Raw genomic sequence first — 17,133 nt, forward strand, 5'->3', positions numbered from 1 at the left:
GGGAGGGTTGGGTCGTGTGGGGAGAGGTGGGGGGGGAGGGTTGGGTCGTGTGGGGGAGAGGGTTGGGTCGTGTGGGGGAGAGGTGGGGGGGAGGGTTGGGTCGCGCGGGGAGGGTTGGGTCGCGCGGGGGAGAGGTGGGGGGGAGGGTTGGGTCGCATGGGGGAGAGGTGGGGGGGAGGGTTGGGTTGCGCGGGGAGAGGTGGGGGGGAGGCTTGGGTCGCGCGGGGAGAGGTGGGGGGGGGTTGGGTCGCGCGGGAGGGTTGGGTTGCGTGGGGAGAGGTGGGGGGGAGGGTTGGGTTGCGTGGGGAGAGGTGGGGGGGAGGGTTGGGTTGCGCGGGGAGAGGTTGGGTCACGTGGGGAGAGGTTGGGGGGAGGGTTGGGTCGCGTGGGGGGGGAGGGTTGGGTCGCGTGGGGGGGAGGGTTGGGTCGCGCGGGGAGAGGTGGGGGGGAGGGTTGGGTCGCGCGGGGAGAGGTGCGGGGGGGGTCGCGCGGGCAGAGGTGAGGGGGGGGTCGCGCGGGCAGAGGTGAGGGGGGGGGGGTCGCGCGGGCAGAGGTGAGGGGGGGGGTCGCGCGGGCAGAGGTGAGGGGGGGGGTCGCGCGGGCAGAGGTGAGGGGGGGGGTCGCGCGTGCAGAGGTGAGGGTCGCGCGTGCAGAGGTGAGGGGGGGGTCGCGCGTGCAGAGGTGAGGGGGGGTCGCGCGTGCAGAGGTGAGGGGGGGTCGCGCGGGCAGAGGTGAGGGGGTGGGGTCGCGCGGGCAGAGGTGAGGGGGTGGGGTCGCGCGGGCAGAGGTGAGGGGGTGGGGTCGCGCGGGCAGAGGTGAGGGGGGGGTCGCGCGGGCAGAGGTGAGGGGGGGGGGTCGCGCGGGCAGAGGTGAGGGGGGGGTCGCGCGGGCAGAGGTGAGGGGGGGGGGTCGCGCGGGCAGAGGTGAGGGGGGGGTCGCGCGGGCAGAGGTGGGGGGGGGGGTCGCGCGGGCAGAGGTGAGGGGGGGGGTCGCGCGGGCAGAGGTGAGGGGGGGGTCGCGCGGGCAGAGGTGAGGGGGGGGTCGCGCGGGCAGAGGTGAGGGGGGGGGTCGCGCGGGCAGAGGTGAGGGGGGGGTCGCGCGGGCAGAGGTGAGGGGGGGGTCACGCGGGCAGAGGTGAGGGGGGGGTCGCGCGGGCAGAGGTGAGGGGGGGGTCGCGCGGGCAGAGGTGAGGTGTGGGTCGCGCGGAGGTGAGGTGTGGGTCGCGCGGAGGTGAGGTGTGGGTCGCGCGGAGGTGAGAGGTGAGGTGTGGGTCGCGCGGAGGTGAGGTGTGGGTCGCGCGGAGGTGAGGTGTGGGTCGCGCGGAGGTGAGGTGTGGGTCGCACGGAGGTGAGGTGTGGGGTGGGTCGCGCGGAGGTGAGGGGTGGGTCGCGCGGAGGTGAGGGGTGGGTCGCGCGGAGGTGAGGTGTGGGTCGCGCGGAGGTGAGGTGTGGGTCGCGCGGAGGTGAGGTGTGGGTCGCGCGGAGGTGAGGGGTGGGTCGCGCGGAGGTGAGGTGTGGGGTGGGTCGCGCGGAGGTGAGGTGTGGGGTGGGTCGCGCGGAGGTGAGGTGTGGGTCGCGCGGAGGTGAGGTGTGGGGTGGGTCGCGCGGAGGTGAGGTGAGGTGTGGGGTGGGTCGCGCGGAGGTGAGGTGAGGTGTGGGGTGGGTCGCGCGGAGGTGTGGGGTGGGTCGCGCGGAGGTGTGGGGTGGGTCGCGCGGAGGTGAGGGGTGGGTCGCGCGGAGGTGAGGGGTGGGTCGCGCGGAGGTGAGGGGTGGGTCGCGCGGAGGTGAGGGGTGGGTCGCGCGGAGGTGAGGGGTGGGTCGCGCGGAGGGGAGGGGTGGGTCGCGCGGAGGTGAGGGGTGGGTCGCGCGGAGGTGAGGGGTGGGTCGCGCGGAGGTGAGGGGTGGGTCGCGCGGAGGTGAGGGGTGGGTCGCGCGGAGGTGAGGTGTGGGTCGCGCGGAGGTGAGGTGTGGGTCGTGGGTCGCGCGGAGGTGAGGTGTGGGTCGTGGGTCGCGCAGGGGAGAGGTGAGGTGTGGGTCGCGCAGGGGAGAGGTGAGGTGTGGGTCGCGTGGGGTGTGGGTCGTGCGGGGTGAGGTGAGGGTTACGTTGCGCGGGGTGAGGGTTGGGTCACGTCACGTGGGGCTGGGGTGAGGTGAGGTGTGGTTCGGGTCGGGTCGTGTGGGGGGAGGTTGGGTCATGTGGGCAGAGGTTGGGTCATGTGGGCAGAGGTGGGGTCATGTGGACAGAGGTGGGTCAGGTTGTGCGGGGGGAGGGTCGGGTGGGGGAGGTAGGGGTGTGTCGGGCGGGGGGAGGTAGGGGTTGGGTCACGTGGAAAGAGGTGGGTTGGGTCATGTGGGAGGAGGTCACGCAGGGTGAGGGGTGGGTTGCGAGAGGTGGGGAGGGTCAGGTCGTGCGGGGAGAGGTGGTGGTGGTGGGTCTGGTTGTGCGGGGAGAGGTGGGGGAGGGTTGGGTTGTGCGGGGGGAGGGTTGTGTTGCGCGGGGAGAGTGGGGAGGGTTGGGTCGTGTGGGGGGAGGGTTGGGTTGTGTGGGGGGAGGGTTGGGTCGTGTGGGGAGAGGTGGAGGGAGGGTTGGGTCGCGTGGGGAGAGGTGGAGGGAGGGTTGGGTCGCGTGGGGAGAGGTGGAGGGAGGGTTGGGTCGCGTGGGGAGAGGGTTGGGTCGTGCGGGGAGAGGGTTGGGTCGTGCGGGGAGAGGGTTGGGTCGTGCGGGGAGAGGGTTGGGTCGTGCGGGGAGAGGGTTGGGTCGTGCGGGGAGAGGGTTGGGTCGTGCGGGGAGAGGGTTGGGTCGTGCGGGGAGAGGGTTGGGTCGTGCGGGGAGAGGGTTGGGTCGTGTGGGGGTGAGGGTTGGGTCGCGCGGGGAGAGGTGGGGGGGAGGGTTGGGTCGTGTGGGGAGAGGTGGGGGGGAGGGTTGGGTCGTGTGGGGGAGAGGGTTGGGTCATGTGGGGGAGAGGTGGGGGGGGGAGGGTTGGGTCGCGCGGGGGAGAGGTGGGGGGGAGGGTTGGGTCGCACGGGGGAGAGGTGGGGGGGAGGGTTGGGTCGCGCGGGGAGAGGTGGGGGGGAGGGTTGGGTCGCGCGGGGAGAGGTGGGGGGGGGTTGGGTCGCGCGGGGAGAGGTGGGGGGGAGGGTTGGGTTGCGTGGGGAGAGGTGGGGGGGAGGGTTGGGTTGGGTTGCGTGGGGAGAGGTGGGGGGGAGGGTTGGGTTGCGCGGGGAGAGGTTGGGTCACGTGGGGAGAGGTTGGGGGGAGGGTTGGGTCGCGTGGGGGGGGAGGGTTGGGTCGCGTGGGGGGGAGGGTTGGGTCGCGCGGGGAGAGGTGGGGGGGGAGGGTTGGGTCGCGCGGGGAGAGGTGAGGGGGGGGTCGCGCGGGGAGAGGTGAGGGGGGGGGTCGCGCAGGCAGAGGTGAGGGGGGGGGGGTCGCGCGGGCAGAGGTGAGGGGGGGGGTCGCGCGGGCAGAGGTGAGGGGGGGGGTCGCGCGGGCAGAGGTGAGGGGGGGGGGGGTCGCGCGTGCAGAGGTGAGGGGGGGGGTCGCGCGTGCAGAGGTGAGGGGGGGGGTCGCGCGTGCAGAGGTGAGGGTCGCGCGTGCAGAGGTGAGGGTCGCGCGTGCAGAGGTGAGGGGGGGGGTCGCGCGTGCAGAGGTGAGGGGGGGGTCGCGCGGGCAGAGGTGAGGGGGTGGGGTCGCGCGGGCAGAGGTGAGGGGGTCGCGCGGGCAGAGGTGAGGGGGTCGCGCGGGCAGAGGTGAGGGGGTGGGGTCGCGCGGGCAGAGGTGAGGGGGGGGGTCGTGCGGGCAGAGGTGAGGGGGGGTCGTGCGGGCAGAGGTGGGGGGGGGGGTCGCGCGGGCAGAGGTGAGGGGGGGGGTCGCGCGGGCAGAGGTGAGGGGGGGGTCGCGCGGGCAGAGGTGAGGGGGGGGGTCGCGCGGGCAGAGGTGAGGGGGGGGTCGCGCGGGCAGAGGTGAGGGGGGGGTCGCGCGGGCAGAGGTGAGGGGGGGGTCGCGCGGGCAGAGGTGAGGGGGGGGGTCGCGCGGGCAGAGGTGAGGGGGGGGGTCGCGCGGGCAGAGGTGAGGGGGGGGTCGCGCGGGCAGAGGTGAGGGGGGGGTCGCGCGGGCAGAGGTGAGGGGGGGGGTCGCGCGGGCAGAGGTGAGGGGGGGGGTCGCGCGGGCAGAGGTGAGGGGGGGGGTCGCGCGGGCAGAGGTGAGGGGGGGGTCGCGCGGGCAGAGGTGAGGGGTCCGGGCAGAGGTGAGGGGGGGGGGTCGCGCGGGCAGAGGTGAGGGGGGGTCGCGCGGGCAGAGGTGAGGGGGGTGTCACGCGGGCAGAGGTGAGGGGGGTGTCACGCAGGCAGAGGTGAGGGGGGGTGTCACGCTGGGAGAGGTGAGGCAGGGGGGGTCTCGCGGGCAGAGGTGAGGCAGGGGGGGGTCTCGCGGGCAGAGGTGAGGCAGGGGGGGTCGCGGGGGAGAGGTGAGGGAGGGGGGGGTCGCGCGGGAAGAGGTGAGAGAGAGAGGGGGGGGTCGCGCGGGAAGAGGTGAGAGAGAGAGGGGGGGGTCGCGCGGGCAGAGGTGAGAGAGAGGGGGGGGTCGCGCGGGCAGAGGTGAGGGGGGGGAGATCGCGCGGGCAGAGGCGAGGGGGGGGGGATATCGCGTGGGGAGAGGCGGTGGGGGGGTCGCACGGGGAGAGGCGAGGGGGTCGCGCGGGGAGAGGTGGTGGGGGGGGTCGCACGGGGAGAGGCGAGGGGGTCGCGCGGGGAGAGGTGAGGTCGGGGGGGTCGAGCTGGGAGAGGTTTGGGGTCGCACAGGGAGAGGTGGGGGGGTTCACGCAGGGTGGGGGGCACGCAGGGAAGGGGGGTCCATACCTAAAAAAAATAATAATAATAATGGTAATTAAAACTTACCTTTCTGCCGGGTCCCACGTCTTTTCTCCTCCTGCTCTCCTGTCTCCGACAGGAGCAGGAAGCAGACGGCTAGGTTCCATCCCCTAAGCCAGAATTCTTCAAACTTTTGTAGGTTGAGCCCCCCAACTGAATTTTTTGAAATGTCGGGCCCCCCCACCACCTGACAGAAATTTCTGGAATCTTGTACACTACATAATTGACTGCCACCCGCATATCCCGGGCCATATCCGGCAAATACTGTTCAACGCAATTGGAGTTTAGTGAACTGTAGGTTTGTGAGTGGGTGTGGTTAATGACAGGCTTATTACACAGCTCAAAACAAACAAAATGTTCCAAGATAAAATATGTGCAAATTGTTTTTACTAGGATGCTTTGTTTTACACATGACAAATTGATAATAACACCACCAACATTAATGTGACGGGTGTGCCTGTTTTTCACCACAGAGACGGTCAATCTGTGGATGGATTGTTGCTACTGCCGACGGTGAGTGTAAAAATTCAGGACAAAGGGTCAAAATTCAGGACACAAATTCAGGACAGGAGGTCAAAATTCAGGACAAAAATTCAGGACAATAGGTACGTTTTACAGACACATCAGAGGAGGTCACGCCATAGTATATAAGTAAGCCCAGCCAAATCCAAACATATTCAACCATTTGCAAACCTATCCATCACGTACCCTTCCATCTATCATTTCACTCAACCATTCCTTCATCCATCCTTTCACTCATCCATCATCCATCCATCCACCCTTTCACCCTATCAATCTGTACACTCATCCATTCACTCTTCTACCCATCCATTCACTCATCCATCCAGCCATTTACCCTTTCACCCATCCAGCCATCCTTTCACTTACTCATCCATCCACCCAGTCACTCATCCTAACACCCATCCACCCTTTCAGTCATCCATCCATCCTCCCTTTCCCTCTCCATCGACCCTTTCACTTAGCCATCCTTCCTTCCATCCATCCACCCACCCATCCATCTACTCATCCACTCATTAATCCATCCATTGACCCTATCACTCATCCATCCTTTCTCTCATCCATCTATCCTTTCACTCCTTCACTCATCTATTCATCCTTTTGTCCATCTACCCTCCCTTTCACTTACTCATCCATCCTTACATCCACCCTTTCACTCATCCTTCCATCCATTCACCCTTGCACTTATCAATTCATCAATCCATCCATCATTTCACTCATCCATCCACCCCCTCACTCATCATCCACCTTTTCACTCATCCATTCCTTCACTCATCCATCCTTTCAGTCATCCATCCACCCTTTTACCCATCCATCTACCCTTTCACCCATACATTCAGCTATTTACCTTTTCTCTCATCCTTCCTTCCACTCACTCATCAATCCATCCATCCTCTCTCATTCTCCATCTATTCAATCTTTTATTCATCCATTCACCCTTTCACTAATTCATCCAGCCATCCACCCATCCCTTCACTTACTCACTCGCCCACCTTTTCATATTAAGTTTGAGCTGAGCCTTTTTGAGAAGAGGCCCATCAAGAACTTCACCCTCGCTGCAGGAGCCATTCCAGGACTGGGACAGGATCCACCAGGGTGGACACAGGGGTGGGCATGCAGTTTTCAAGTATTCCAGGGAGGGGTAGGGCTCCTCACCCCCTCCTGGACAAGACAACGAGAAGACAGGCTCTCTTTCCAAAATGTTAGTTTTGCCATCCCCCACTGTGATGTACAGTACTTAAAGGAGATACCCCAAGAGAACTGATTTAACTGATTGTCCTCCATATTTGTTTAATCAGTGTGGGTGCGATTGTGCCATTTCTTTATTTTATTCCAATTATAGACTGCATGTTTGCAGAACCGAGGTTTGCTTACAATTTAGTGACAGTAATTAAGCTCTGTGAAGAGAACCACATGCTGCCTCGGGGTAATCAGGGCCGGTTCTAGGATGTTTGGGGCCCTGGGCAGAAAGGGAATGTGTGAGGCCCCTCTAAATTGCAGAGACGCATTCAGCGCTGTTTGCATCTGAATAGATGCCCCTGCGCCTGAAGCTGCAGCCCCTCCCTCTCAGTCACCTTCAAGCACCTCTTAACAGCTCATCAAGGGCTGAAGGTGTGAGGGTTGCCATCCCGCTGTGTTCAAAACCTCCGTTACGGCCATATATCAGCCATCAGATTTTCGGGTGGAGTGCGCGCCCCCCCTGGGATGGTGGCGCGCCCCCCCTGGGGGGCGCGCCCCACAGATTGAAGAACACTGCCCTAAGCCAGTCACAACAGAAATAATGCAGTGTTGTGATTTGTCGGGACGGCACCCAGCCAGGGGCTAGTGAGGTGGGCATGTTCTCCAGCCTGCATGGAGAAGGGCAGAGTGCTCATGACTGTTTCTGGCAGCCCGAGAGGGCTGACCAAACAGTCTTTGTGCACTCAGGAGTGGGCAAACCACTCCTCCCCTGCCCTGCTTGGAGCGCAGAGTAGCCCCGCCCACCCGCAAAGGAAACATAAAATGGTAATAACTTAAAGTTTTTGCCATTTTATGTTTTGGCTTCTCGCACTGTCAGAAAGCAGTGGGGCGACACTCCTCTGCCAATCTGGAGGAGCCTCCCCTGTGTGGTATATGTCCCCCATCTTTTTCCCAGATAGGCCGGAGATACATTAATGCACAGTGGGCTCTTTAGCGACTCTCGTGTCTTCTCACTTCCTCTCAACGCTGTGTTGCAAATATACTGTCATTCCACTAGGAACAACATCCCTAAAACTCCCCCCAACTCCCTCTCCCTGCTACCGTCCTGAGTGGGCTTAAAACTCCGCACTCCCCCAACCTGCAGAGTAATTGTCGCGCCTGAACTAAGATAGTAAAAGCTGCGCTTGCCGCCACAACCAATTTCTGTAGGATACCATTGCTTATCCATCCCTTATAAACAACCTCTCCATAGGGGTCAGATGGTGTTGTTTCCAGAACCCTCCCCTTGTCGAGCCTACATTATGCATTTGAGTTACTCAACCCTCCACTCCCCCAGTTCATACCCACCATTACGTCCAATTGCACCAGGTCCATTATCCTCCACAATAGGGGGGTGTGCGTCTTGGTTAATATATGCCCCTGAGCTCCTCTCTGGACTCCCTTGAGTTTGGCTCTCAGTGTGCTCCCAGTTCAGGGATTCATCCCCGATGGGCCCTGCCCTATTCCAGCTGTCGAGTTCTTCCCTTTGTGAGTCACAGGCCTCCATCCCTCCACCCAATTCCATGCTTCTTCCGGGGAGGTAAATTGCTAGGACTTGCCTTCAGAAACTATGCGTAATTTAGCTGGATACATCATCATATATTTAGTGTCCTTCTCCCTAAATGCTTTTTTAACTGCTTCAAAACTCTGCCGTTGTTTCTGCACTTGGCGGGTGTAGTCTGGAAACAACCAGATCACTGTGTGTTCGTGCCGCCTGCAGGATTGCATCTCGATTCCCTGTAATTAAATACTTTGAAAATGATTGTTCGCGGAGGTGCTCCTGGTTTTTGTCTCGGGCCCAGCGCTCTGTGGGTCCTTTTGATTGAGAAGAACTTGGATAGTTTCTTAGGGCGTAAGGTGTTTAATATTAAGTCTTCGAGAAAAAGATCAACACTTGGACCCTCCACTCCTCCTGGGACCCCTAACACTCTGATGTTGTTTCTGGGTGATCTTCCCTCTTGGTCTTCAACCTTTGCTGCGAGGATTAAATTTTGTTTCGTCAGTGTCTGTACCTGCTCTTCCAACCTCTTAGATGTGCACTGGAGCCCGGCAATCCGAGTTTCAGTCATTTTAGCTTTATCTGAAATGTTACGGAGATCTGCTCTCATCAGATTTACGTCTATAGTCACAGTATCCAGCTTTGGCTCCAAGGTGTCACGTCGGTCTCTAATGGCTGTCATTATTTCTCTTAAGGAGGGTCCCTCTTCAGGTTGGGCACGCAGGCCCAGCCCATCCACTCTATCTTGGGAAACAGAAGATGACATGCTTACAGTATATTTGTCAAGTTTATTAGTTTGTGTGAGTCTAGGCCCATGATTCCTGACCATGTCAGCCGTGACGAATCCTCCGCGTCTGGCCACCCTTCGGAGTTTCTTTTCTCCGAGGGGGTCTCTAGGCTAGTGGGAGCACACTTCAGAAATCCCCGATACTCCTCGCTGTGGGGCCAGCTGATTCCATCCTAACCAGTATCTCACCCCTAAATGTTTCACTCCAGGCTCGGTGCAACCTCAAGGGACAGTGACACCTCTCCCGGGCCAGGGGAGGGGTTCGCTATCGAAGCTATCCTCGCCCTGTTTCCTTTGTGTTCCATTTGCCTAGCAGCCGCCAGGCTCTTCTGCTCGTTTCTGGCTTCTCCAGGGGCCTTGTTCGTGCCTGTCAGGTGAGGGGTCGTTTTCAACTCTTCTTTACGGTCGGCGGGCCATACCAGGTGCCGCTTTCTGCCTGCAGCCCCTCCTCGTGGGCCAGCCACCTCTGGGCCCAGGGCAGGGTCTCTGCTCCCAGGAGATCTCCATCGCATGTGAGCTCTTCCCACTTCTGCACGCCAAGCTACCACATCTTCGGTGCTTTACCTCCCTGGCCTCTCGCTGTACTGGGAGTATCTCAGTGTTCGTCAGTGTTCAGCATCCAGCGTTCAGTCCTCAAGGCTCGCCGCTGCCCGTCTAGTGATGACACAGCGACGTCTACCTTTATGCCAGGCTATCTGGCCTCTGGCCCCAGAGAGCCGCCGGCTCTAGCCTCTCTCAAGAACTCCCCAGTCAATCCGTGGTCTTTCAACCTATGTGGGCCCCTCTTCACTCACTCTAGAGTATCTGCCTCCCAGTGGGCCGTGCCCCACCGGGAGCCCTGTCTTCTCCCAGTTTTCAGAGAATACTACTTTGCCCATGTCCTAATTCCATGCTTAGAGTAGACTTATGTACACTGTGCAGTAGCTCCCATTATTTCTTAAAGTTATCTATATTGGCATTTTGAGAAATACATTTTATAATCAAACAATTTTGCAATGATAATAAAAACGTGGCATTAGCCTGTTCTGTTATGCATACGAATTATTAATATTGACAGTGGTCACCCGTCTTTCCAGCATTTTAGCTGGTTCTAACCGTCTATTAAGTACTAGCCGCTTCCTCTATTTGGGGTTACTTTCAGAGCAGCTGGTTCTTGGGTCACTTCTTAGTCTCCCACGGTCACCGGGTGGCAGGGTACTCACCCCATTGCTGCAGATATGCACTTCCCAATCTGTCCCGGTGGCATCTAAGGGGCAGAAATTTTGGGTATTGCCAATGGCACCGTCCTTCAAATGGAGGAAAAACATATTTGTAGAAAGATTCTGTCCGCTCCCCTATCCACCCCCATTTCATCTGCCCAAGGAGTTGGGTTTAGGCTACCAAGTTATTGAACTTCTGTTTGACCTCAATTGTTATGGCTGTCCATTTAGAAAACAGAAGAGACCTCTCTCACAAGAGATGTAATTAACAACTGTTAAGCTTGCGACAGAGGGCATATCATCCCTTGTTTGGTATGTAAATAAATAATTCCAAGATATTGGCCTAAGTCTTGTTTTTTCCAATGCTGCATCACATGTCACCCTTGGAAGAAAGCAAATACAAGCCTTGTTACTAGCGCAAAGCGATACCAAAGGGGATGATGGACGGAGCGTTTTAGCAAATCAAACACTCACCCCCAGTCAACTGATCTGGGTTTAATCCATTATCATTCTTTAGCTCACTCCACCACCCCAGTTCAGACATGGCCATATGCAAATCAGTCTGACCCTGTGCCTCATGGGAGCAGTCCAGCCCAAACTGCCAAGCCATGTCTTCCCTGGACCGGAAACAAGCATTCTGGGACCGGTTTCGGGTTCGTAACCCTCATCAGCCAGGCTATCTTGAATCCAGTTGCAAAGTGAGCAAGGGACCCACGTCTGGGCATACCCTGCCAACTTGGGGCGAACAGAGCGATACCAAAGGGGATGATGGACGGAGCGTTTGAGCAAATCAAACTTCAACCCCAGTCAACTGATCTGGGTTTAATCCATTATCATTCTTTAGCTCACTCCACCACCCCAGTTCAGACATGGCCATATGCAAATCAGTCTGACCCTGTGCCTCATGGGAACAGTCCAGCCCGAACTGCCAAGCCATGTCTTCCCTGGACCGGAAACAAGCATCCTGGGACCGGTTTCGGGTTCATAACCCTCATCAGCCAAGCTATCTTGAATCCAGTGGCAAAGTGAGCAAGGGACCCACGTCTGGGCATACCCTGCCAACTTGGGGCGAACCAAAGCGATACCAAAGGGGATGATGGACGGAGCGTTAGAGCAAATCAAACACTCACCCCCAGTCAATTGATCTGGGTTTAATCCATTATCATTCTTTAGCTCACTCCACCACCCCAGTTCAGACATGGCCATATGCAAATCAGTCTGACCCTGTGCCTCATGAGAACAGTCCAGCCCGAACTGTCAAGCCATGTCTTCCCTGGACCGGAAAAAAGCATCCTGGGACCGGTTTCGGGTTCATAACCCTCATCAGCCAGGCTATCTTGAATCCAGTGGCAAAGTGAGAAAGGGACCCACGTCTGGGCATACCCTGCCAACTTGGGGCGAACAAAGCGATACCAAAGGGGATGATGGATGGAGCGTTTGAGCAAATCAAACACTCACCCCCAGTCAACTGATCTGGGTTTAATCCATTATCTTTCTTTAGCTCACTCCACCACCCCAATTCAGACATGGCCATATGCAAATCAGTCTGACCCTGTGCCCCATGGGAACAGTCCAGCCCGATCTCTGTACTGGAATAAATGTAAGACATTGTTCTACATTCTGTCCATCAACTGTTGTTTTTGCATTTGTCACCCTGAGTGGGAAGGGTATGCCCAGACGTGGGTCCCCTGCTTTCCATGCCACTGGAATCAAGCTATCCTGGCTGAAGAGGGGTGAAACCCCGAAACCGGTCCTAGGATGCTTGTTTCCAGTCCAGAGAGGACCTGGATTGGCAGTTCGGGCTGGACTGTTCCCATGAGGCACAGGGTCAAGACTGATTTGCATATGGCTGGGTTCAAACTGGAACGGCATGGTGAGCAAACAAACAATGGATTTAGGCCCAGAGCTCTGTACTGGTGTGAATGTAAGACATTGTTCTGCATTCTGTCCATCAACTGTTGTTTTTGCATTTGTCACCCCGAGTGGGAAGGGTATGCCCAGACGTCGGTCCCCTGCTCTCCATGCCACTGGAATCAAGCTATCCTGGCTGAAGAGGGGTGAAACCCCAAAACTGGTCATAGGATGCTTGTTTCCAGTCCAGGGAGGACCTGGCTTGGCAGTTCGGGCTGGACTGTTCCCATGAGGCACAGGGTCAAGACTGATTTGCATATGGCTGGGTTCAAACTGGAACGGCATGGTGAGCAAAAAAAAACGATGGATTTAGGCCCAGATCTCTGTACTGGAGTGAATGTAAGACATAGTTCTGCATTCTGTCCATCAACTGTGTTTTTTGCATTTATTACTAGCGCAGGCACAAGCACATAGGCCAAGTATAGAAACATATAAAGCAACTGTTTCAGCCTACTTACACTGAGAACTCCCCTACTAACTATCGGTGGAATATCGGCAGAAGATGGGAAGAAATGTTATTGTTTCACTTCAGGGCTGATATGATTAAATACCTGCTCTGTCTCCATCAGGCTATCAGCATAATGTAGAATGTGCCCAATTGGTAGCTAGCAGGCATTCTCTCAAGCCTCTGTGGTCTCCTCTCTGCACAAATATTTACTCTCCACCTCGACCCACTTTAAGGTGACATGTTAGGTGCCCTATCCTTCCACTTAATTGTTACTGCTTTTTAAGCAAGGAAGATTTAGAAAGTGTGCAGCTTTTTGTTCTTCTTACGCTGCCTATTAGACCCACAACTTGGACCTCCCAGCATTCCATATTGACTAGGCATGTGTGTTAATCAATGAGTTTAGAAGGTGTTCTCTGGGCAATGGGCAGGAAACTGGGGCAGCTTCTGCTGCATGGTCACACTGTGAAGATGACTAAACCATTGCTGGGCATGTCCACCAAGGAGACCATTATTTTAGGCAGACAGCTGTGAGAAGGTGTGTTCTCACTTTAGCTATCAGATGGCATGTTGCCAGTATCCTTGCTATAATCCTCATAGTGGTTGCCAAGTGGATCCTCCCACATCCCTTTCAGGGCTTGCAGATGGGCTAAGGGACTTGCAGATGGGCAAAGAGGATTGTGAGAACCCTAGCAACAATAGGTGAACTAAGGGGATGGTGAGATAACCCAGAGTCAGTAAAGCCTGGGCACTGGAGCATGGGGTGGCAGTAGTCAGTAGCACTTGGGCAATGATTGGGGTTCCTGCCAGCAGAACAAAGGAAGCAAAGGCTCCTTCAGTCAACAAGGCGCATGCAGTCAGAATACAGCGCTTATAGTCAGTAAGGTCATCTTCCAACAGCAGCACTTGTACATGGAGGGCACCTCCAGTAATAGAATGTGTACAATGATGGTACAATGATGGTACTTCCAGTCGTCAGTAAATGGGCAGCAACAGCCCCCAAGTCAGCAGTGTACGTACAGTAATGGCACCTTTAGTCAGAGAATATGTTCAGTGATGGTACCTCCAGTTAGCAGTAAATTGGCAGCCAGAGCACCATGAGTGAGCGAGGTATGTACACTGATGGCACCAGTGAACAAGACATGACTAATAAGGGAATCCCAATTCGGAAGCATATGGGCATTGAGAAAATCTAAAGTCGGTAATGCACAGCTAGTGAGGGTACCTTGAGTGCCGCTCGGTCCTTAGGACGTAGATATTGAGATCTGTGGTCAGCAGGTCATAGACAGAGAGAATACCCTGAGTCAAAAGGGTATGTGCACTGATGGCACATCTAGTCGACATGACTATTATGAAACATCTAGACAGCAGCACATCTTCAGTTAGTAATGCACAGGTAGTGAAGGTACCTCCAGTGCTACTGGGTCCTTAGGGCACAGATATTGAGGTCTCCAGGTAGCAGCCCAAAGGCCTTTAGTGATTTTTCCTGTGAGTAGGGCAAAGCTAACCAGAGCGCGTTTTTGACTAAAACAGAGATGGTAAGGATATGTGTGACTCCTCTGCACCCTCCCAAGACAGACTCGCATCACCCCAAGCTCCGAAAACTCCACTGGCCTATACAGCAGAGATGCCAATTTAAGCTGATGATCCACGTCTACAAAGCCCAGCCTACATCAACTACCACCTGGATTTCCACCACCCTACTAGACAACTACCTCCGACTCCCTCTCACTCGCCTACCTCTTCCGCAACCACAAAACAACAAAGGACACGCCTCATACCTCATGGCCAAAACCTGGAGCAACCTCCCTCTGCAGCTACAGGCCTCCATCTCTTTACTGGAATTCCGAAGAGCACTTAAGACATGGGTGTTTGACTTAGTCACCTGAACCATCATGATCCTCAAGCGCCTGAATATCTTCTCGGGTGTTTAGCCTCACTATATAAATCCACTTGATTGATTGATTGAAGGTGGCATGACTGAGTATTGATGGAAAAACAGTTTTAGTGCTTCTGGAGTCAGGTGGGCAAAGATAGCAGTGCACTGAATAATAACATAGGCAAACCTGCCGCCTCCTCAAAATACAGTAGAAAATAACCTGCAATTTACTATATCACTTTTTCTTAAGAAACGTGCACATGCAGTACTTTCTTGGTTGCTCGTAGAATCACATAATATTTTCTGCAGTCATTAGGTGATCGGGGGCCTTATTGGGTGGCGTGCTCTTTCGTTGGCTACCTGTTGTCTAGAGGGGCCTGCTTGCCAATGCTTATTGTATACATTGTTTATCATGGCTTCTCTGAAGTTGTCCATCATTGGTCCAAGGGCGGACAACTAAAATTCCCCTATCCTCAGTCCATTTCGAAACCTCATCTCGAGCTTTAATAAAATGAACCACATTATTTATTACCAACCCGAGTTTCACAAGGTATATCAGACCATATTTAAGGTCTAGGTGCATTTTTTAACAATCAGAAAATTACTACAAGTTACTGCACTGTTGGCGTATAATCTGGGAAAATGTGAATATTTCCTACTTCAATCTCCTGTGAACCCTTCTGGCCACCTACAAGGTAATATCCCTGCCTCAAAATGTAAAAAGTTGTATCACAATCTAGCTGGGAGGTGTACCAGGTCCAGAGGGATTGTGCTGGTACCTGATTTGCACATTCCATAGCAAAGTGAAAGGCTTCCTGGAATAACTATTTCTGTCAGCCATAGTTCCAAAAGCGTTCTTGGGTAGCCCTGCTATACATACGTTATTCCTCCTTGAGCGGCCCTTGGTATCTTCTTCTTTATCGTGCAGCATGCATCCAGATTCAGAGAGATTTTTAATTCTCTTTAACATGTCTGAGATTGCCGGATGCATGGTGGCAAACAGGACAACATCTTGGGTGACCGCAGATATGTAGACCGATGATCGTGCCTGAACTTGATATATGCCTGGGAGGCTTCCTTGGGAGCATACCTACTATTCCATTCACCAGGAACCACCTATGTTGCAGTTCACACAGGGAAAGAGACCGCTATCCCGTTCGAGGTAGTGGAAATGTCTTTGAACCCACTGCATCAGCTCTGCCCTAGCAGCACTTGTCTGCAGGAAAGGATGGCAGCCTTGCAGCATGGGGTCATTGGTGTCTACTTGGTCAAAGTGCACCTCCTAATAGGGCAAACGCAGAGCTCATAGTCTGCCAGCGCCGTTTTGTTTCCAGCCCAGTTGACCATTGCTCTCATCGAGGTCAAATATGAAACCATCCAACATCCATCACTGCGTATCTGGAGTCCTCTTCTCATCATGCACCGCCACTGCCATTGCTAGTGCACAAACATGCCAATTTTCACAGCATAAATGTATTTTCAGCCCTTCCACTAAACATCCATTGACTTCTTTGGCTCCAGATGTACCCCCAGTCATTACTTTTCTTTCCAAAGTTTTATACGGTAATGTGGTACAGTACTCCCCTTAGTTCAATTGTGAAACATTTGTTTTGAACATGTGTATTTCTTGACAATATGTGCTTTTGCAGTATTACATTTGTATGTTTTTTCACAAAGGAAGATGCAGAGGAATTTGCAAAACTTAGTCCAGATGAACAGATAAGAAGACTTAAAGGTGTCATCAAAAAAATCGACTTGGATGGAGATGGATTTCTCACTGAAGGTAGGATTCAAATGTTCATATATTTTGATTAATTTTGAAATGCACTTAATACGCAGTTTTGAGGACAATGTCGAAGGCTAGTCATCTCTGGAGCAACTTAGTTTCATTGCAGATGCACCCCTGTAAATTCTGACATCTTTTCAATTTCTTATGGAAGAAAAACCCTGAACGTTGCAGGTGCCCAGTAGTACGATTTGAAGTCCCTAAGGTGCAGACAGAAATCTGAGGTCTCCAAGGACTTTTCTTGTGCTCCAAAGGAAGGCAATAGATACTGGGCAGCATTCTACCTAGGTACTACTGATTATCACTGGTGTCCATGGGCCAGAGCACTAGTGCACTCCAATTGGATAGCTAGGGTACTACTGTCTCCAGTCACTTCACTCTCTCAGGGTCGTTATGAGAACAGTCAAGGCTTTATCCAAGAGGGGGAGGTGGTTAGGAACTCGGATTTAGTATGTCACAGTGTAGAACAATTTACCATATCAGTGTTCAGTCTGTGCTGTGCAGTAGAAAACAAAATTATATTATCCGGTCCAGAAATCGAACAGTTGAAATGAAGACATACTCATAAAAGAGAAGGTGCTAGTACATTTTGCAGCCAAGATACAACCCCCGGCCTTGACAAACTGGTGGGATTTGTTTCTTGTGTACTGAAAGCATGTTCTCTAAAAATAAAAAGGAAAAAAAGAAAATGTACCTTCACCTAAACGTGGCCTCCCTTTGCTTGTAATAAAACCATTACATTTAAAAACATTTACAGATGGAGCTATTATCCTTAAAATGTTTTTTTTAACAGCAAGGCTGTCAATTGTGCTGTGAATTTTATGATCAATATTCATTTTGAGGGAGGCAAAAATAAATCGCCACCTAACCAAGCATTCACATTGCATCCAGGTACTATGTTAAAATGTCATTTAAAAACTTTAAAACAATCATTGTAACGGAGTGCAGGCAAAAACACAGCTGGCATTTAAAGTAAATGCAAACATTGATGTAATTAAAAAGCACACTTTCAATCAGTTTACAACT

At 55.0% G+C, this 17,133-nt stretch overlaps 1 protein-coding gene across 1 annotated transcript in view; it reads left to right on the forward strand.

Moving 5' to 3' along the window:
- LOC146867899 (reticulocalbin-2-like) overlaps positions 1 to 17,133 on the forward strand; it is a 192,411-nt gene that overhangs the window by 39,804 nt on the left and 135,474 nt on the right. Inside the window, exon 3 of the mRNA XM_085608611.1 lies at positions 15,999 to 16,104. Within this exon, the coding sequence (XP_085464737.1) occupies positions 15,999 to 16,104 (106 nt within the window). The remainder of the gene's footprint in view (positions 1 to 15,998; positions 16,105 to 17,133) is intronic.

This window comes from Triturus cristatus, chromosome 1_2 (assembly GCF_964204655.1).
Source record: "Triturus cristatus chromosome 1_2, aTriCri1.1, whole genome shotgun sequence".
NCBI classification, from domain to species: Eukaryota; Metazoa; Chordata; class Amphibia; order Caudata; family Salamandridae; genus Triturus; species Triturus cristatus.